This window comes from Epinephelus lanceolatus, chromosome 3 (genome assembly GCF_041903045.1).
Source record: "Epinephelus lanceolatus isolate andai-2023 chromosome 3, ASM4190304v1, whole genome shotgun sequence".
NCBI lineage: Eukaryota > Metazoa > Chordata > Actinopteri > Perciformes > Serranidae > Epinephelus > Epinephelus lanceolatus.
Window position 1 is genome coordinate 7413388 of NC_135736.1, and position 23345 is coordinate 7436732.

General features: G+C 41.1%; 1 protein-coding gene across 1 annotated transcript in view; it reads left to right on the forward strand.

The window, feature by feature from the left end:
• doc2g (double C2-like domains, gamma) overlaps window positions 1–23345 on the forward strand; it is a 62371-nt gene that overhangs the window by 15605 nt on the left and 23421 nt on the right. The window contains exons 6-8 of the mRNA XM_033622973.2: window positions 8541–8667; window positions 8905–8961; window positions 9680–9804. Of these exons, the coding sequence (XP_033478864.1) occupies window positions 8541–8667; window positions 8905–8961; window positions 9680–9804 (309 nt within the window). The remainder of the gene's footprint in view (window positions 1–8540; window positions 8668–8904; window positions 8962–9679; window positions 9805–23345) is intronic.

Consider the following 23345-nt stretch of genomic DNA (forward strand, 5'->3'; position numbering starts at 1 on the left):
GGTCTGTGTACAGCACATTCATGACTTCGCCCAGAGCTAACTAAGCAGGCAAGAGGCTGTGTGTCACAAGCTGTGGTAAAAGCCCAATCTGACCCTTTGGCAAGCCCCGCCCCCTTGTGATGTTGTCTATCAAGCTGTCAGAGCTAGCAGGGAGGCCACAGTGTAACCAACTGCACTCCCTGAAGAAATATCATAACATTTTTTGAAAAACGAAGAACTGGTTCCAGAGAGAAGCAGACAGACAGGTCTATAATATGTGTTCGAAGGATATATCCAGGATGTCAAACTCACTCAGCAGCAAAGCAGGTTAAAAGGATAAAGATAGAAGCTAAAGCTGAACTATAGGTAGATGACTGGTGTTTGGCTTTCCTTCAGCCCGTCCAGGCGGGCTGAAAGACAGGCAGGGAGCTCCAGGGGAAGCCAAACACTGTTCATCTGCACACACTGTGATGATGCATTGCTGGTTGAATGTTGGCAAAGTTTCTCTGCTTCCCTTAATTGTTTCTTGTAGAGCAGGGTAGGTCTTTATTCAGAGTCATAATCATTAAAAAGCAAAAGTAGCTAGCACTGTATATACATTCAGTAGGCTGTAGCTTCACTAGCTAGCGACCTAGCCAGTTAACTCTTTTACTTTTCAGACTTTGATTTGGTTTTGGAACCGGGAAGAAACATATATCTCCTTCCAACCTCTCCAGGTAACAAGTATGATTATCACACGTGCCTCCAACTTAATGTTTAGCTTGAAATTCACGAAACAAGCCTGAAAATGAAGGAAACCATGAAAGTCAATGGAGAACAGCCGTGTTGTTGCTTGACCCTTGTCTGAGCTGGCCAATGCTGGGCTGTAATTGGCCAGTCTGCATTCGAGGGGCGGGACTTAGCAAGGGGTCAGTTGAGACACATATTCCAAATGTGCTGTATACATGTCCAAAGCATTCTTCTAAAACCTTAATAATACCAGCATATCCCACATGTTTAAATCATTTGGAATATCTAAATGAAATATGTTGTTTAAATGACCCATATCAAATTCAGAATATTGTCACATTTGGAATAATAGTGGAATATTAGTGTGCATGTAAAGGTAGTTACTCTGAGGCAGTGGTAGTTGAAATGCTTAGTTTGCACTAGCAGTGACTTAAAAGAGTGGACAGTAAACAGTGAGGCTGGGTTAGTTATAGACATGCATTGTTTCCTGAGAATCCTTTGGGCTTAGGGAATCTAAACTCAGCCCAGGAATGGCGGACTCCGCCACTACCAATAAAAACAACTATATAGAACGGTAAATCCTGAGTGTAAATGCATTGGCTGCAGAAAACTGCCATCCATAAATAGCCTCAGAAATGTGGTTTGATGTCCTGAAAGTCTTTCATGATTATGTCTTTAAGCAATTTCTTAGTGTTTGGTTCTTCAGCCCACATCAGAGACAGTGATAAAAGCTGGAGTGTAGCCAAAAACTTTTGAGTCATTAAAAGTTTCTTTGGCGTCAAGTCCATTCTGCTGCACCCCTCTTTGTCCTGGAGGATAACTGCTGTAAAAAGATTTATGCGGTGTGTAAAATGGAGGGAGAGGACTGGTTTTGTGCAGTTATTTATTTATTTCGCCATTCATTCACTCATTTGCAGTTACACTGATTATATAAAGCCATTATGCTGAAGCAGAATGCACTTAAATAGAAAGGGACAGCTAAATAGTGGCTGGATATGAAATGGCTTTGAGAAAGATCTCTCAAAGTTGTAACAGCATTCTTTTTGTTATGTTTTGCATTCAAGTGTTCCTCAATGTGCAAACTTTATCTCTAAGGGCCACTGGAGGTCCGGTCTGTTATTAAGAATGAATCAGCTGAGTAAACTAATAACTAATGTCCTCAATCCAGACTTCACGGTTGGCCTCATACCCGCTAATCCTTCAATTGGTGCAGTAAGGCTGCCTGAGGTGCTCAAGTCTTGAGTGAAAAATCAACCGAAGTGGAAGTTATGAAGTCTGTTTTGAGTCAAAAAATGCAATTGTCTCATTTGAAAAAGAGTTTTCACTGATCTCTGGTGTTTCAAGGCTGATATTGAGAGCTGTCACAAATTTCTAGAAAATACCAGACACATGAGTAACTGCACTGGGAACAAGTAGATTTATCAGTCTCCTTTGAAGTCTGAATATGAGACAGATTGAGCTGCTCTGAAGATTGTTTTATTGTAGTGAGGCCGACATGATTAGGAGATAAGGTCCAAATTTCTCTATCAGTTGCTGCAGTCTGCCTCTGCCTTTGGGCAAATTTCAAATGATTTAGTACGGCAGTGACAGTGATAATGTGGTGCCTCAAACCCTCCCCTCATTTAAATGACTCAACGCTTTATGATGGCTTTTAAAGATGCACAAAAAAATTGAGGTGAATTGTACATTCATGACTTTGGGGAGAATCTCATCTTTAATACTCCTTTTGGCTTTTCCACTGAAACGATTATCAGTTTGTGTGTGTGTGTGTGTGTGTGTGTGTGTGTGTGTGTGTGTGTTAAAGAACTAACCAACATGATGTCACTGCCAGGTCTAGTCTCTCTCTCAATTTCTTCCCTCTATCTCTCCGTCCCTCTGTCAGGCTTCGTAATAGACTCGCACTGTCCTCGGCTGTTGGGAGATAGGGACAAATATAGGACTTGATTTAGTATTGGATTGAGGGTGAGGCTGAGATTGGCTACTGGATGCCTCAGGTGAGATGTATAGTTGGGAATTGATATGGTCAGGGAGGGGGGAAAAGATCTTTGATTAGTTGTTAGATGTGAGGATAAGAATGATATTTTCAGTTTTGGGTGTTTTCTTTCTGCAATGCTAGCGGCAATGTCGCTCTGTTGGTTAGTTCACTATATTTCCGGACTGAAATATCTCAACAACTATTGGATGGATTGCTGTGGAATTTTGTACAGACATTCATGGTCCCCAGACAACAGAATCCTGCTGATGCTGGTAACCGTCTCACTTTTTCCTTTGGCGCCACCACGAGGTTTACATCTGTGGTTAGGAGTGAAATGTTTCAACAACTATTGGACAGAGCAATGAAATTTCATACAGACATCCATGCCCCCCTCAGTAATAATCATCTAATGCTAATCAGTAAAACAATTAGGTTTATGTCAAAATACCTGAAAATTAATGACATTCTCAACAGCCTCAGCCATACTTTCTCTTCAACCTGTATTCATTCCGCAGTCGTCAAATACAGCCACTTGGTCAGTGATTTCTTTACACACTGGCACAATAAGGCATCCTTTTGCAGAGGTATGATATGCCACCAGGCGGTGCCAATGTATAATGCTGCCAGACAGCATCAGATGAAATGCTGCCAGATAACAATGTAATTGAAGAAACTTGAAAGTCCCTATATGCTGACGTCCAACAAACACTGAACTTTCACCTTGGAGCCCAGTGTTCATTTCCCATATAAATGTTGAGCCAAACCATGATGTTTTTTTTTTCTAAGCCTAAGCAAGTTGCACAAGGGAATAAGATTAATATGAGGTCTTTTACCAATGTTATAAGTTTATTTTGAAAGATTGTATGCATGGAACGAGCAGAAACTGTGCAGTTCCTGTGAATATGATGGTGTATTTTGAAAAAGACAAAATGCATGTAACAGGCATAAACTGACACAGCATCCCTGAATGTTAACAGACGTAGGAGGATTCCTAGCACATCATATGTGAAGGGTCCAATGACCAAACAGCAGTATTTGATGAGTTGGAAGTGAGAATGTTCTGTTTTGTGCTAACTGGCAGATTTTAGCTTGCTTATATGGTAAATTAAGACGGTAAACATGATAAAACTGATGTGCCTTGGTACAGCATCACAAAGCTGCTGGCATGATGGTTGACTCTTAGGGCCCCATTAGGACTTGGTAAATGGACTTGCACTTTTATAATGCCTTTCTAGTCTGTTGACCACTCAAAGTGCTTTCACACTACATGTATTCACCCATTCACACACACAAACATACATTGGTGGCCAAAGCTACCAAACAAGGTGCCACCTGCTACTCAGTTAAACATTCACATGCACTCACACACCGATGGCACAGCCATTTGAAGCAATTTGGGGTTCACTATCTTGCCCGAGGACACTTAGACATGCAGATTGGAGGAGCTGCATGTCTTCCACAGCCGCCCCTCCACTAACGATCTATGTCTAAAGTGTATGGCGCAAGTGCATTTAGGATGTGTCCAATACCTCTTTGCTAGTTACATGACATGTAATTTGGATGCAAAGTAAGGGTCTACGGGCACAGGGGTTGAATGTAGTCCCTTAATAAATCATAGTTGTGTATTCAACCAGTCAAACTGTCATTTCCCATTGCCTTTAAAAGCCAGGTGCGCTATTTTCATGGGGAATCCAGCAAATTGGAGAAGCGAGTGGATTTCTGCATCTTTTCTGAGGAATGCAGTCAGAGCAGTAATGTCACTGCAGCAAATATTGTGGGACGTTAAAGCAGAAAAACGAAAAACTTTAGTAATAAACTTGACAGAGGACACAGACCTAAACTGGTAGTTTCTGAAATAATAAAGTTACGCTAGTCCTTGTACATGCACACAGTATCTCTCTCAATGGAGAGTCGGACAGCAGATCTGCAGCTCTGCTCTGCTCTCTGCTATGTTCACATTTTAGGGAATGTAATTAACATTTTCCTCAGTAATGATGTATGAATTTGCCCACCTGAAACCCATCTGCGCATCCCTCTGTGTGTAACAAGCAGAGTGTACATGTGCTTTGAACCCGCCCATGTAGGCACATTTTACTATCTTAATAATGGGCCTTTAAATAGCAGACAAATACTCAGTCATTCTGACTTTAGACAATGCTTTATTGGTCAATGGCACAATTACTTTGTTCTGCCCCAAAATAGCAATCCACCAGCAATGCATCTGACCACACCTCATTTTAAAACCTTTACACCCATGGGTACACATATGGGTGCAAGTGCATTTGCTACCTATGTCTGTCTGAACCTATCAATGACAGGTGTTCTGGGCTATGTGTTGCTTGGTGTGTTGCTAAGATGGGCCCTTAATCTTGCAATAAAAGACATGAGTTGATTAGTATTCAGCAGAAGATTCCTTTAGTCTTTAAAACATGATCTGATATTAAAGTTAGATCTGCATCTCTAATAACATAATAAGCATACATTGCAGGGATTTACCCCCCTTAATATATGTAGAGTATAATCCTAAGTAGCGATGCAATTTATTTTCATAATATTAATGTCTTAAATATTTCATTTGGCATATAACATACTGTATCATTCAAACTGACTTGAGCGGTTCACCTAATATTTGGGAACATGAAGTGATTCCCAAATGTAGGAAACAGAGTGTTAAGCCTTTAATCACACAAATCCCTACAACATGGAAGTAAAAGCAATATGGCATAACAAAGTGGGGCTTACTTTTTTTTAAATTTATACTACAACATTTAAAATACCAGTGAGCTCCATATTACATACCAACGATCCTTATTTCAATAATATATTTAAAAATGCAACAGCAAAGGTCACCCTTGTTGTCATCGAAGTCAGATATATGTTGACAGTCTTCCTACTTGTTTGAGACTGTTAAAGAGATATTTTCACAAGTACAGACACCATGCAGGAGTGCTAAAACACCTTGATAATCTAATGTAACTCATGAGGCAGATTTTGCCACTGACTCCACGCTAAATTTGGCACCGCAGGTTGAACAGATTTCCTGAGCATCTGTTTGGTTTTTAGAGGAGGTCTACACCCTAAGACTTGTGGGAATGGGTGCGAAGAAAACGGATGGTGTGTTTGCAAAAAAGAAGCCAAAAAGTTTAGGCAGAACTGGTGTCACATTCCACCGCAACCTTCGTCTCATCGCAGACACCCTGCATGTATGACAGAGCAAAGGCACATAAATCATCTGACAGCAGTGGTCATGAGTCAGAGTTATTCTGAAGCTCCTGCTAGAGATACTCATCCGTTATGACTAAAAGACTGGAACCAGCATGTCAAATGTCCAAATGTCAGAGGGACAGGAAGAGAACAGGAAGAGGGGGAAAGTGTGTGTGCACGCGTGTGTGTAGAGAGCCAGAGAGAAAGGTTGAGAATAGAGAGTGAAGAGCGAGGAAGAAATCAAGAGCAGTGACAGTCCATCTGGGAATATTTGAGCACAGAGGGAATATTGAAGCAGGTGATGGGCTGTGAAGACTGTACTGTAGCTGATGGAATATTCACCCTCCATCAAACATCAGCATCAGTTTAAATAAGTGCACTCTGTGGAGGAAATCATTTTACAGAACTATAGCTATAGACAAAGATATTGATTCCGTTGTCTCTTTTTAAATTCAGAGTGCAACCAAAGGGAGATTCATGCATGGCTGTCAACTGTTTTGTCTTTACTGTGTATCACAGAACATCTTCAGATTCTGTAACACACTGAAACCTTAATCTAGATATAACCAATGAATTCTCACAGAAATAAGTGAAATGGACACAACCTCTTAACAATACATTATGTGGTGGTGGGCATGACGTGTTAAAATTACGAGCTGGCAGCATGAAAACAATGCCAAAGCCTATTACAAATGGTCACAATTGAAAAAAAAATTGTTAAAGTCGATAACGTTCTGAAACAGTCACATTTTGGTGAGGATTAGGGAAAGAAAGACACAGCCAGGTTAGGTTTAGTGAAAAAAAACCTTGGTTAAGTTAGGCAAAGATCGTGGTTTCAGTTGAAATAACTAATTTATGGGACATGAGTGATGTAAATTTATGTACTTTGGGTTGTTACATAAAGTGTCTATGTGTCTATGTGTTGCTTAGTGGCAGGCACATGAAGCCAAAATGGTTCAACTGCAGCCTATAAAATTACCAGGATGATCAGTGCTGCTTCCACATCATTGGGCCACTAGAGACTTCTGCAGGTCGAGCCTGCTGCTTCCAGCAGTGTTCCACTAGCTTGAATTGGAATAAAATTATTTAATCTTGGGGCTATCTACTAGTACTCCAAATGTTATCAGACAGAATAAATTAAATCCTGATTGTGAAACAAGTCATTTTGCAAGAGTTGTGCTGCTCAGAAAAATTATCCAATGAGTTACAGACATCTCTTTTACAATGTTGGTCTATGGGAAAAAGTCTTGGCCCAGTGGCATCACCTGACGGACTCTGAAGTTGTAATTTACTGTTTGGTCAAAATGAAAATTGGCTTCAAAGCCCAGCGCTCTTCCTGGGGCCCTAAGACTCATAGGAATAAATGGATTTCCAACACATTCTCAACTCCAACCTCGTCACATATCAACGTTTGTTCATGGACTTTCAACATTGAAATATGACGTGCAAGATACCCTGTGTGCATTGGTTGATGACGTTCTGGGATGCTGTGTCAATTTCTGCTTGTTACATGCTATACATCACAGGAAATGTACAGTTTGCAGACAGTCTCTTTCAAAATAAACACACTACATCGGTACAACACTGTAAATTGCTGATTTTTTCCTTCAACAATAAATGCTTGATCCTGAGTTCAGGACAGAAGGACAGGGATTGACTTTGCACTCATACAGGAGGCAAACACCAGCCTTCTGGGTCAAAGTCGGTGGGCGCTGGACCCAACCAACACCCCTCCCACCCGCCCTACTTGGACTTTTGCCACCTTAACATACGTTGTTGTCCAGACACTTCTTTCCCTGATGGCCCTGTGCACCGTTAAACAATACTGGTGAACAGTCGTGTATCATGCTGACGTAAAAGGACGGCTTTTTTTGTTGGTGTCTGACACCGAAAGTTACAGCCCAAGTGCCGTTTTTTGAGGACTTTGAAGTGAAACTGTTCATTTTTGCTTTCACTCGTGACATGACTGGCAGTCTACTGGTTTAAAGTCCATGTTTTGTTTGACCCATCCACCAGCCCTCCTGCCACACATGGACTTTCATGCTCTTTATACTGATTTTGCGTGTCCAACATGACAAGGATCCTACAGTAATTGACCATGGCATTGCTGTTGTGTTGCCAGCACACATTGTGTGCCCACCACCATGTAGTGCGTTGTTAAAAGTTTGTGTCCATTTCACATATTTCTGAGACCAGAGTGCTGTAACACAAAGGGAATGCAAATGAACTGATATCAATCCTTTTAATTTGTTTTACCTTTAGACAACACATCACTATGTCCTTTCAACTGATTACCTGCTTCAAACAATCCCCTTCCTCTTACATGTTTCATTTACAACACATTAGTGTCTGATGGAACAACAGCAGTGATTGAAAGCCTTTGGAAACCCTCTCTTTCCTCAGCAGTCACACAACTTCTCATCATTCACGAGGCTGCTCACGTGAAACCACCGGGAACCCGTCTTGTGTTGCAGATGGGAGAGCTGATTGATTGTTCAGATGCACTTTGGATATATTTGGCACAGTCTACGCTTGGTTCACAATAATGAGCAGAGCAGAGCGGCGGCGGGGGGTTCATCTGTAACTTTTCACTGACTCACCTGCTTCTCTCCTCTGTATCTCTGCATTTGTATGCATGTCTGCGTGCGAAAAGGCTGTGTGTGTGTGACATGGACAGACTCGGAAGAAATGAATTCATCGGAGAGGTGAGAGTGGCTCTGAAGAAACTGAAAGAGGGCGAGAACAAGCGCTACAATATGGGCCTCGAGAGAATTGCACAGGTAGGTACATTATGTGTGTGTGTGTGTGTGTGTGTGTGTGTGTGTGTGTGTGCACGCACATACATACCAAATGGGTTTCTGTGGACATATATATCAAGATGTCTTCTATTTCCATTGTGCATGTTTGCCTTGGGGGCAATCAGTCATCAATTTGAATTGCTGCATGATAATGTGTAATAGATATGCACCTGGAGGCTCTGTGGGCTATAACCATGATGTCTCTCTTACTCATTTCAGAATAAAGAAGCTAACAATCAAACAGTGGAGCAGGGAGCGGTCGTGGCAGAGGAGGAGGTAAAACTATCATCAGCTTTATCATCACCGATCTTATTATTACCGCCTTCAACCAAAACATAGCTCACTAGAATTTCCTATTACTCTCCTTTATCTGATACATTTTCTTATCTTTTCAGCAGTTGTAATTTATTCTCTGTTTCCACCATTACTAAAGGAAAAGAAAGTTTAATTAGGCCTTTTTTAAGTAGTATATGTGTCTGAGGCATGAAGTCTAATAGACTGGTGTGAAAGGAAACCACTCACAGGGCTCTATATAACTACATGTTGTAAATTACACCAAGGCTGGCGCTCCAGTGTTTTCCTCCTCTGGTGGTCGCTATCTCGTTGCTCTTCATGATTTTAGAGACAGGGGCTAATAGCGTTTGGTCTCTGATTAGACTCAGTGTATGGTTCAACCCAGAGATTAGAAGGAGAAAGGAGCAATGTCGATATGCCGGGCTCAGATAAAGCCTTTAATTATAAGCTTTAATTTGAATACTCCTGTTGCCCATACATAACAAAAAACAATATATCCTAGACACTGACAATGCTACAACAAATCACTATTATTTTATTTCCATTTGATTCATGTTTTACATATGTTGCTTTGAGTTAAAAGTGCTTCAAGAAACTTCATTGACCCGACTGCTGGATTCCCCGCTGTATTCACTCAAGAGGGAAATGTCAGGTTGAAAACAGGTGCTGTGTCTGACACTGTTGTTTTCTGTGTCCCCAGCGTGGCCGCATCCTGGTGTCACTGTGCTATAACACAGAGAAGGGCTGTCTGCTGGTTGGGATCATACGCTGTGCCCATCTGGCTGCCATGGACTCCAATGGCTACTCTGACCCCTTCGTCAAAATGTAAGTCATGTCTGATTTTTATGAACAAACCTGGGATCCTACAAATTATGCTCAAGTTCAGCCATTCTGCATTAGCAATTCACAAGTGTGTGATGTTCTTGTAGTACCACGGAAAGACCGGGTGTGTAGATTTATTTAAACCTGGCATATTTCTCATAGAGTAGATGTGGCTGTTGTGACTTCTTTGTGACTCACCACCTCGGTTGTAGTGATTCAGGAGAAAATATATAATTTTTGCATTAATTATTTGAATAGTTGTTTCTGAGCCAACGAAAACTCAAAAGTAGGGCCACCAGGAATAGCCCCATCGGCTCACTTCACAGGGATCTAAGTTGTTTTGCATGAGCTCTCACTTCCCTAAATCTCCACAATGTAGAGAGTGAGCGCAAAGTTAGCATGACCAATAGAGTCACAGTGACCACATGTATGGGAAACAACATGAGATCAGTGACTATGAGTTTATTCACTCAGGTGTGTAAATTGGATTAAATGTGTGTGGGGGTGCCTTTTTTGTGCCTCCACACCAGCAACAGCCATAGCCAGTTATGTTTTCGAGTTGTCCATCTATCTGTCTGTCTGGCCCATTTTCATGAATGCAATATCTCAAAAACTCCTTGAGGGAATTTTCTCAATTTTGGCACAAATGTTAACTTGGACTCAACAATGAACTTATTACATTTTGGTGGTCAAAGGTCAAGGTCACCATAACCTCAAAAAAAAAAAAAAAAAAATAGTTTTGGTCATAACGTAAGAATTCATATGCTAATTATGAAAAGATTCACACATGTCAAATAGGATAAAATGATGACATTTTAGCCATTACTTAACGTCATAACTCAAGAACAGAAGGAGAGACATTTGGTCAGATATTGAATTGGTGACACTAATCTTGGGTGTCCACCTTGAAACTGTGCTGATAGATCTTCTGTGCTGGAGAGGGAAGGATGTGTGTAAGGCATACATGTTTTAGAAGTTAAAGCTTCTTTGCAGAAACATCCATAGTCACTGTCTACTATCATGGCTACATATGACTCTGGACAGACACGGATGTAAACTCTAACTGCAACAATTGACTAGTTCACAGAGGTATTCAAGCACAAGGTGGGAATTTTAGTTCCTGATTTTGATATGTTTGATATAATACTGGGATGTGCATACACTTCTACTGTATGTGAACCTGATAATTACAACAGCTTCAATGCACCTTGACACTGATTCCACAAGTCTATGTAACTCCACTGGGGTGATTTAGCACCACTCCTCCAAAAGATATTCCCTCAATTGGTGTTTCATTGATGGTGGAGGAAAGCACTGTCTAACAAGTCAGTCCATAATCTCCCATAGATGTTCAATTGGGTTGAAATGTGGAGACTGCGAAGGCCATGGCACATGATTCACATAATTTTTATACTCATCAAACCATTCAGTGACCCCTTTAGCCCTATGAATGGCAGCATTTTCATCCTGGAGGAGACCACTCCCTTCAGGAGGGAAATGTTTCATCATAGGATAAAGATGATCACTCAGAACAACTTGAATCTGCAGTGACCCTTCCCTGAAGGAGACAAATGGACCAAATCATGCCAACATAATGTCCCCCACAGCATAACAGGGCCACTGTTCCTATTAAAGGGATGGATGGATTTTCTTTTTAATTTGTCACCCGTCTTGTATGTCCTCATCGTTGGCTTCCAAGTGTGGATACTGAAGGGACACTCAGTTAAAAAACGATGGCACTGAACATGTTGTCAGTAATGTGGTATATGACTCAGGAAGGTTTTTATCCCAGAACAGCTTTATTTTGGAAATAATTGACAGTGTGTTCTGGACTGTATTACACACTAAAATAAAATGTGCTATGCTAGCACAAGTCTTTGGATTGCCACCTGAAGCTTTGTAGACCTCTGCACTCTGCACCTATTCTGTTTTCCAGATCCAAAACTTAGAAAACACTAGCAGCCGCAATAAGGGCTCAAACACAGAGGAAAAGCTGTGACTGTAGAATGCCACTGCCAATTTATTTTCACAAACAGCCAGCAAAATGTTTCTCCAAAGATGTAAGACTTTTTGTTTGTTTTCTGAGTTTTGTCCCCAGTCACATCTTTTTTTATTCAGCTGTGAGCAGCTCCTGCATTTCTACTGTTCATTGCATTGTGGGACAATAGTGTACATTAAGAGCACCCTTCGAAATCAAGCATTTAGGCCCCATCCCAATACCCCCCTTGTCTACTACCCCTTAGCCCTTGCCCACTACCCCTTGTCCCTCGAAATGAAGCAACGAGGGGTAGGGGTTGAAATCTTTCCCTAGGAATTGGGACACCACTCACTACGTCACCGCGTCGGTTACGTCCACGTAACTATTTTAAACAGGAAGCTGCGAGCCATCTACATTTCCAACCAGCATATACAATGGAGTCTCCGGTTGAGTTCATCCTACCAATCGCGTTTGCATTATTCATCATGCCTTGTTTGATGAACGACAGACGACAGGGGACTTCTGCTAGCTAGATAGCTAGCTAACCAGCTAACAGTACGAGGCAGCATAGTTATACTAGCTGGCGTGTTATCGTAATGTGAAAAATCCGACAATTTTGCAGAACAGGACAGATGACAGAAGCCAGTGCGAGCTAGCTAGCTAGCTAGCTAACAAGCAACCTGACGATGGTAACGTTAGCTATGTATGGACTTTTTTCCCTGTCTCTTGCTCGGTTGTAGCCATGGCGATGTCTACCCCTCGCTGGCAAGTCAGCATATGAAATCCCTTGCTCCAAAGGGCTAGTTTGATACCCACTGCCCCTCATTATGCCCCCTACCTCTACATGCAAAAAGGAATTGGGACACCCCTACCCCTCGCGGAACGTGCAAATGTAGGGGTAGGGCCAAGTGGTAGGGCTAAGGGGGGTATTGGGACGGGCCCTTATTCTGCATACTGACTTTTTGAGTATAGGTATTGTGTCACTCATGCACTGTGAATACAGCACATAAATCTGTGTGGACTAAGTGCATCATAACAGAACATAACCTGACAGGATGGAGTGGGCGAAGCCAGACACCCCGCTCTGACACCAGCGTGGCACAAACCCACAGACCAAATGTAAAGCCACTATAAGCCTCACACAATAAAGCTCCATTTTAGTAAGCTGATGGAGAATATAACCATGACAGTCTCCAAGACACATGATGGAGGTGTCTGATAGGCCAGCTGCCTGTAATGCCACTGAGTCTGAAAATGTCACTGCTATCCAGCAGAGACAGCAGTCCCAATTACACAGCAGAAAAAAGGTAGACATGGATCAGTTCAACGCTGAGACAGAAAATTAATTATCAACAATTTTGATAATCTGAGAATTATTATAGTCATTTTAAAGAAGAGAAGCCAGTTTCCAGTTTCTCCAATGTGAGGATTTGCTGCTTTTCTCTTTTTTTGTGTCATTATAAATAAAATATCTTTTGGTCTGTTGGTTTGATAAAACAAACAATTTGAAGATATCACCTTTAGAGATTTTATTGATGAAATGATTAACCAATTAATAAAAAAAATCTATAGATTAATCAATAATTAAAATAATTGCTAGTTGTGGGTCTAGCCATATTGCCAGTCATACTGTACTACTATTGTGCCGGACAGAGCACTTATCTCAGCCGATGCAAGGCTTTTTAAAAGTGCCTTTCAAACACAGAGCCGAGGAAAGGCAAAGTCCAACACTGCACACCTGAGCCACCCTAGTGACAGATAAAACCCACACAGCTCCATCTCTGATCTGCCTGGTTTACTTAAATACCAACAGTGCAGGGAGTAAGAGAGCTCCCACACAGGACAACCAATCCTGCAGTCTACGCCTCCTCCAGTAGTGGGAGGCTTCGAGGCAGGTTCCTGAAATTGCTTGTAAAGGAAGTTTTAACGGCTCTAAAGTAGCTTTTAGTTTCTTTAGTTTATCCAAAGAATGTGATTGGAATACATTTATTGAAGGCTGAATAATAGATAAACTACTGCTGACTTGCATTTGATCTTTTTGACCATGAGAATGTGTTTATGGCCTGAGGATGGTGGTAAAAGATGGATTAGCCTGTATGAGTCTCCTCCTGATCCTTTGTGTGCCTAATGTGCATTTAAGTGGAATATGCTTCTGCCGGCGGCACGGAAGTGAATGTACATTGGTGTCATTAAATGACTTTTGCCTGCCTGTTTTTTATATATACTTTACATTCTTGTGTGCATAATTTTAACCCAATCACCAGGAAATATCTCAGCATATAGTGGATACCTGGAAACTTTACAACAGCAATACTGTGGTTAATATAAAGATAAAAAAAACAAGCACTGGCCAGCTCACTTAGTGTGAAAGTCCATAGTTCAGGCAGTCCGAAAATGCATCCAAGATGATTTGACTGTAGTTAAAAATCCCTCAGTGATTCATGGGTAAACCAATGTGTTTTAACTAGAGGGTCTTCATCAGGGTATAAAATGCTTTGGAAAAAGGTGTGCAGTTTAAGAACTCATGTAGAGGTCATGTGAATACTGTGGTTAACTTGTGGTTAGGTTCAGGCACAAAAACACTTGAATATGGTAGGAAATGTTTTGGCTTTAAATACTCATTTTTGGGGGCAAAATTCCTGCTGGAATTGCAGCAGTGTCCCTGTAAAAGATGGCACTATCTCTGCTGGAAAAACAGTGACAGGTCACTACAAATCATGCATGTTTGGTGCCTTAAAAAGCTGCAGGAAATAACGATAACCGTTTGTTGGTCTCAAACAGTGATCTGCAGCTTGGCAGGCATCTTGTCCAGGTGTTACAGCATTCACCATCCCCTCCACCCCCTCATGACAAAGTCAGCTTCAGTGTTGGGGTTGTTGCTCAAATATAGTAATATATTACAGATCGCTCATTACTTTAAAAGAGAGTAATTCATTACTTTAACGAATTACTCCCTTCAGAAGGTAATTCATTACACTACTTGTTACATTACTTTTGCGTTGCTCTGCAGCATTGCCTGAGACGCATTGTCACATAATTGCCAGCTCAGTCAGGAACACTTTTGTCAAAGAAAACTTTTATTTCCATTTGCAATATCATATTTGGTGCAGCATTATATTTGGTGGTATGGCTCTGTTCTTGGGCCCCTCTGCAGGGGAGAGAGGCAAACCTCCCTGCCCTTCCATGCGCGGAGAGCAGCAACAAAGACAACCAGAAATGACATTGATAAGTCAGATACAGCATGAAAAGGAGGAGCTGGGGTGGAGGCGGGTTGCAAAGCAACTTGCAGAGGAAGCAGCAACAGTAGGCAGGCCAAAGCAGTTTTAAAAGGGTGCCCTGAATGAGATTTGCCAGTTGCTTGCATAGAAAGGAATCATGTGATCTATCAGCTGACGCCCTTTCGTCAATCAGCTGTCACATCAGTTTTATTGGGCTGTTTGAGATCAATTGATGTAGCTGGGATGTAAGCTGAGCTTGACATCATGTCCTGCCCGAACTAACGCTATGTTCAATTTAGCAATACAACATTAAGCCTTACATATTCTCACATATCACCACAAAACAAGGATATGGAAAATCAAGTAGGAACTGCAGTAGACTTTAACTGCCTCAAAATGAAAATATATCAATATATAAAAGAGGTTGGCTTTCCTAACACCACATAGTACAAATATTAAATGCATATTAATAATGTATCAATAGGCCTCAATAAAATAATGTAAGACACTGGCTCTCCTAACAGCATTAGATGATGAGAGTTAAAAGGAAAAAACATGTATAAATGGCAAATGAACAGCATTGAACACACCAAACACACTCAAAGTCATTAAGGTTGTTCACCATGGGTATACAGTACAGGCCAAAAGTTTGGACACACCTTCTCATTCAATGCGTTTTCTTTATTTTCATGACTATTTACATTGTAGATTCTCACTGAAGGCATCAAAACTATGAATGAACACATGTGGAGTTATGTACTTAACAAAAAAAGGTGAAATAACTGAAAACATGTTTTATATTCTAGTTTCTTCAAAATAGCCACCCTTTGCTCTGATTACTGCTTTGCACACTCTTGGCATTCTCTCGATGAGCTTCAAGAGGTAGTCACCTGAAATGGTTTCCACTTCACAGGTGTGCCTTATCAGGGTTAATTAGTGGAATTTCTTGCTTTATCAATGGGGTTGGGACCATCAGTTGTGTTGTGCAGAAGTCAGGTTAATACACAGCCGACAGCCCTATTGGACAACTGTTAAAATTCATATTATGGCAAGAACTAATCAGCTAACTAAAGAAAAACGAGTGGCCATCATTACTTTAAGAAATGAAGGTCAGTCAGTCCGGAAAATTGCAAAAACTTTAAACGTGTCCCCAAGTGGAGTCGCAAAAACCATCAAGCGCTACAGCGAAACTGGCACACATGAGGACCGACCCAGGAAAGGAAGACCAAGAGTCACCTCCGCTTCTGAGGATAAGTTCATCCAGGTCACCAGCCTCAGAAATCACAAGTTCACAGCAGCTCAGATCAGAGACCAGATGAATGCCACACAGAGTTCTAGCAGCAGACCCATCTCAAGAACAACTGTCAAGAGGAGACTGCGCGAATCAGGCCTTCATGGTCAAATAGCTGCTAGGAAACCACTGCTAAGGAGAGGCAACAAGCAGAAGAGATTTGTTTGGGCCAAGAAACACAAGGAATGGACATTAGACCAGTGGAAATCTGTGCTTTGGTCTGATGAGTCCAAATTTGAGATCTTTGGTTCCAACCGCCGTGTCTTTGTGAGACGCAGAAAAGGTGAACGGATGGATTCCACATGCCTGGTTCCCACTGTGAAGCATGGAGGAGGAGGTGTGATGGTGTGGGGGTGTTTTGCTGGTGACACTGTTGGGGATTTATTCAAAATTGAAGGCACACTGAACCAGCATGGCTACCACAGCATCCTGCAGCGACATGCCATCCCATCCGGTTTGCGTTTAGTTGGACGATCATTTATTTTTCAACAGGACAATGACCCCAAACACACCTCCAGGCTGTGTAAGGGCTATTTGACCAAGAAGGAGAGTGATGGAGTGCTGCGGCAGATGACCTGGCCTCCACAGTCACCGGACCTGAACCCAATCAAGATGGTTTGGGGTGAGCTGGACCGCAGAGTGAAGGCAAAGGGGCCAACAAGTGCTAAACACCTCTGGGAACTCCTTCAAGACTGTTGGAAAACCATTTCAGGTGACTACCTCTTGAAGCTCATCGAGAGAATGCCAAGAGTGTGCAAAGCAGTAATCAGAGCAAAGGGTGGCTATTTTGAAGAAACTAGAATATAAAACATGTTTTCAGTTATTTCACCTTTTTTTGTTAAGTACATAACTCCACATGTGTTCATTCATAGTTTTGATGCCTTCAGTGAGAATCTACAATGTAAATAGTCATGAAAATAAAGAAAACGCATTGAATGAGAAGGTGTGTCCAAACTTTTGGCCTGTACTGTATATCGGACTAGTCCAGCTTCTTTGATGTGTTTATCACTCAAGTAGATCATCAGATCTGTTGTTTGTCAGACAACCTGTTCCTCCTCGGAGTCAGCTCAAGACTGGGCGGGCTGAAGAGCCTCTGGACACACTGGACAGTATTACTGTTGTCAGCACATTTGTTGTTTTTTCTATATCTGCTAATATGCAAATGATTGAGGAACACATGTAATGCAAGTAATTACATAACTGTTTGACTGATAATTAGTAACCATAATGTGATTACTGAATTTAGAACAGTAACGTGTTACATTACTGTGTAACAGACAACACCAACCTACTACCTTACTTTTGCCTGACACCCCTCCTGGATAATAGGCCATCAAATAGGGTCCTGCAGAGTTCTGGGTCATCAGCTTTCTTTCTGTCTGACTGGGTGTATCCCAGTCTCTGTATGTCTTTCTGGGGATCACCAGGTGTTCTTTGGTCAACCTTTACTCCTCATCCCCAGTGAATTACAATTACCCATGACATCATTCTCTGCATAAATCCAGGGAAAAATGTACATGCATTATTGCAGGATCACAGGTCCAGCTTTACACAAACTGGCTGACATAATGCACACTACATGTTTTAACTGTCCACTCATGAAGTGACAAAGCCCTCTAGGATAGGAAGTATGAGTTGTCCCTCGAGCATGGAGGAGAAAGTGGTGTGATGTTATTTTAGAGTCACAAAGCCTGCAGAGGGAGGTCGGGGTGGATGAGTGGGACAATGAAACGTCAGACTTTAACACAAGACACAGCAGTTCATTTCCTATTGACAGTCAATGTGTGTTTGTTTCAACCATGACTGTTCCACAACCTTTAAAATGTAGTTATTATTGTAGTTTATGACGATGAAGGTCCCCTTACCTTAACAGAGTAGTCATTTTAACCCAAACCACTATATCTCCTAAGGGTTGGAGGTTCAATTCCCCTCCCCTCCACGTCGAAGTGTCCTTGCGAAATACACTGAATCCCAGATTGCTTCAGGTCATCATGCCAAGTGTGTGTGTGAATGGATGTATGAGAGACAAATTGTGATTATGCTGTAGTCAAGACAATTTAAAACGAGACTAAGTCATGGCCAAGACCAGAGTCTATGGAGACTGAGACAAGACCAAGATTATTAGGGATTGAGAGTCAGTCCAGACCAGACCAATGCGAGTCCCACACTTAACAAGAAAATTTGGAACATGCAAATTATAGGCACTCCTCAAACTGAGAGATTAAGATCCACATTCCTATGAAAATACCCCCAGAAAACAGTAACTCTTTATTCATCTCTTTTTATCCCATACCATACATATGAAGTGTTCTGAATCCTCTTCATCTCAGACCGAGATGAGACCAAGTAAAATTGCGGCTAAGTCCAAGATGAGAACGAGACCTTCAAAAAGTGGTCTTTAGACCGGTCTGGAGACCAAGACCCATGTCAAGTACTAAAACACTGAATTGTAGAGCACTTTGGATAAAATGCATATTATATGCATATGCAGTTTATAAACAACACATTATCACTCTGGCCTCGTCGCTTATCGATGTTTGGTCATGGACTTTCCACGTCGACATATGACTTGCAAGGTACCCTGGGTGCGTTGGTTGTTTTGATGTTCTGGGACGCTGTGTCAACTTCTGCCTATTACATGCATTGTCTGTTTTCGAAATACACTTCCATGTTCACACGAAATATACCGTTTGTATATAGTCTCTTTCAAAATAAATGCACTACGTTGGTACAGCACAGTGAAGTGACGTTTTTTTTTCTTCAAAAACAAATGCATCCTGCCTTGTTTCCTCCTGATGCTGCCAGGCACCGTTAAACAGTAAAGGCAACTGTCCGTGTATCATGCCGACGTGAAAGGATGTCTTTTACGCCGGTGTCTGATGCTGGAAGCCACTGACCAAGTGCCGGTATTGGATGACTTTGGAATGAGACCGGGTTGTTATAGATGTTGCAGTTACTTATCTCAACCCAAATCTTTAAACCTAATCAAACCTTAACCATAACAATGTCAGATCAGAAAACAGTATCTTTCTAGTGGCATGGATGAACAACATATTTTGTAGTTTAGAGGATTTGCTGTAGATGGAAGATGGAAAGCAGAGAGATGGAAGTTTGGTCTGAATAACAGGGACAGCTTCAATTATTGAATCGAAAAACATTTGTATCCGGTGGTGTTCTTCAGTCAGTTTTATGAGTGGGAAATATTGAACAAAATTTTTTCAGCATTCACCCACAGTATTGGGATTTTGAAGGTCTTTGTGCAGAGAGATGAGGGAAAGAAAAAATAAAGAGGAAGCTCACGTCTTGCTGAGACACACACACTCACACATATTTTTCTTGTTTCTCTCCAAGGTATCGATTTGTTTCCCTACTTTAAAAGTGACGCTTTGTGCTTTATCAGTCTACTTTGATGCACAGTGTTTTTGAGTACATCAAAAAATTACGTATGCACCCAGAGTATCTGGCTCTTCCTCTTCCTCCCGTCTCTCTTTTCTCTCTTACCCACTGTGTTGCATTTCATTCCTTTTTGTTGTGTCTCCCTTGTCTTGTTCTGCATCCCTTTACCGAGGTTTCTCTCCGTACAGACTCTTTTAGGTTACATGATTTGGTTTAGCCACTGCTCTGATCTGATTCCTTTTTCTGGCACTTAAGTTGTTTGGATTTTTCATTTGTCTGTCTGCCAACATTTCCTTTTGTTCTCTTTTGTAACAGGGGCTCTGTATCCATCACAAAGAGCCTAGTTTACCCCAGTTCAGTGGTTGGTCTGCAGAGTATATGCTGCTCTTTTAATGCATCCTTTTGTGTTTTCTACCATAGACCCAACATAATTAAAGCTGAAGTTTTAGTGAAGTTAACTTTACACAAAAAAGCAAAGAATAGGGGGTGAATGTATTGCTGGCATAGGTGGATTACATCTCTAGAGTACACTGAGCTATTAAGCCACATAGGAGTAAGGAATTAATTTGCTTAGCTAGCTTTCTGGCTTACTGTCAGAGCGGCGATGTCCTGCAGCTGTAGCACCAGCAGTTCTCTTGAGGAATCTGTAACTAAAGCTGATCTTGATGCCTTAGTGTCTCTCTTGATCTGTGCTGTGCTGTGTGTGTGTGTGTGTATTTCTGTGCATTTGTCCAGAGGGCTTTTCCAATTGGTCTTTTCTCTCAAGCAGCCTTTAGAAGCCATTCAAGTGACACAAGGTCAGAGTTATCGCAGAACTAATTTGTCTTCTATTTAAAAGGACAAATTAGCATTTCAAGACTAAATGAGTTTACATCCTTCAGAAGGACCCTCCTCTCCCCTGCTCTTCACACATTACCTAAAATGTTTAAAGAATAAATTATTCTGTCAGGGGGAAAAAAAAGACAGGTGAAGGCAGAAAAAAGTGCAAAACATGTCAGATATTTCCTGCTGACCAAGCACACTGCCAGGCTTCACAGCTCTGTGTTCTCTCACTTTTTCCCTCTGAACGCTTGTGTGAAGTGAAAATGCAGCAGGCATATATTTAGCTCCTCTTTCCAATTGTCACTCATATTTCTATCACATTTTTTTTGTTGGTTTTTGCATCTCGGTGTCATAACTTTGGTTCCTGTTTTAAACACCAGCTCCCTCTCCCACATGTCTCCCTGTCACTTGTATACTTTTGTTGTTTCTTTCTCTCATTCACAAGGATGCTCTCGCTCTTCAGCTCGTCTCTCCCTGACTGTCAGAATGATTTTAGGTACCACATGCTCAGTTGTCAAGTTGTTATGGAATTGTCATGTGGGTCCAATGGCATAAAGACCAAAGAGAGATGAGAGATGAAGAAATGTAATTTCATGGGTACAATTGTTGTAATGGCACCAAATACAGATGTACGTTTCTACAAACCACTAATAAGTTACATGTATATGTTTTATATATATCATATCAACATTTAAAAGTGACATAATATATAAAGCTGACGTTGACAGCCAGAAATAAAGGGGATGGTTAATGATGTGACACCTAGGCGAGACAACAACAAAACAGATTGCTTTAGTGACCTGTTGCTGTTTTATAAACTTCTTTTTAGGAACCAAACGTGGTTGTGTTGTTACAGGAACCTTACGTGGGTGTATTTGTGCTTTTTTTAGGTACCAAATGTGGATGTTTTTTAGTGACTCTTTGCTGTTTTATAAACTGCTATTTAGGCACCAAATGTGACTTGACATTGTTTTATAAACTGCTTTTCAGGGACTGTACGTGGGTGTATTTGTGCTTTTTTAGGCACCAAATGTGGATGTTATTTAGTGACTCTTTGCTGTTTTGTAAATTGCTTTTCATGCACCAAACATGGGTGTATTAGCTATTCATCACTGTTTTAAGCATGAAACATAAGTGTTTTTCAGTGATCTGTTGCTGCTTTATTAAACTGCTTTTTAGGCCCCAAATGTGGGTGTTTTTTAATGACCCATCACTGTTTTACAAGCAGCGTTTTAGACTGGAAACGTGTGCTTTATAGCGATCTCTCACTGTTTTATAAACTGATTTTTAGGCACCAAACGTAGGTGAATTTTAACAAACATCACTGTTTTACAAGCTGCGTTTTAGGCAAGAAACATGGGTGTGTTTTGGAAAGCCATCAGGGATAGTGCCAGGAAAAGTAGATGTGCTTTATGGTAACTTTGTTGTGTTTCCAGCCAGGATCGAAAGATGATTCTTCCTAACTATAACCAAGTGGTTTTTGTGCCTAAACCTAACCACACATTAACCACAGCGTCGTTGACACCTAAAAATCCCCTCAAAGCTTCAAAGTGTCAGCTACATAATAACGTACAAATGTTACATATTCGTGGGTTTGCATAAAAGTATAATGCCAACATTTATTCTGGTGACTGGGTTGACCAGATATGTTGAATTTTCAATATTTCTGCTTGTGTTCAACTCTGTCCTGTTAGATGACCTGGTGTAATTTAATTCAATATACACATAGAAAACAGCATAAAGACAAATGCAAAATGAAAGAAAAAAGGACAGAAGAGGTCAAGAAGCCAAAGCTCTATACAGCTGGTCCTCCCTAGTAGGTTTAAACAAACAACAAAAAGACAAAAACTTGCAAGTCTAGCATTTTACAGTACTCACATGCCCATACGTACATTGGATGTACAGAGGACCCTTCTTGTGACTCTGATGTAAACCCCAGTTCATACTTGCTGCATCCACACGGCCACCAGGGTTCACATAATGTGCATTTCAAAATTGCCAGGAAAATATACCGGAAGTTTGTTTTGTGTACTGTATGTAGCGTATCGTATTCTTTATCCTTGGTCCTATTCTGGTTAAGCAGTCACGCATCATATTCCTTTTCTGACTTTTCTTTTTCTTCAGCCAAATACAACAAACAAAGATGCTCTTCTCATTATCATGAAGTGGGCATCTTGTTTTCTAGCGAGCATGCATGGAGCAATTGTCTATAGAAGCTGTGTGTGTGTCAACTGTCCATATACAAGCCTCCAGCATCTGTACTGAGGTATGGACAAACCTTATGTGGGTGACAAAATCTACAGTGAAGCTGACACAAAGCTAATTTGAGGCGTCAGCAGTCTGAGTTTGCCAAATCAAATCGGTATCTTCCAAAGGTACAGATCTTTAGCATGAAATTCAGTAGGGAAACTGAATTGAAGGATATAGTAACATAACGAGGATTTTCATATTAAGAAGACTTTTATATTGGAGGATACCCACTGGATTTGGTTAAATGAGACTGCTGGAGCCTCATATTAGTTTCGCCTGAAGTATTTTCACACAGAACAAGGACTTTGGATTGTGTCCCCGATCCTTTACAGTGGAATCATGCCAGGAAGAATTGCTTTATGGCCAGTATGGACAGGAGATGATTAAAATGACTTACTCTGCCACTGTACATATAGACATGTGAGTATTGTATCACTAAAATACAGATTTTGAAAAACAAACTTTAAAACATACTCAAAGAAAAGATCAGAACATTTTGATTAAGAGACTTGGATAAAATGAACAAGGTGTAATAGCTATAATACAGTGAGCTAATGACTGTAGCATGAGGTTGTAATGTGAAGATAGC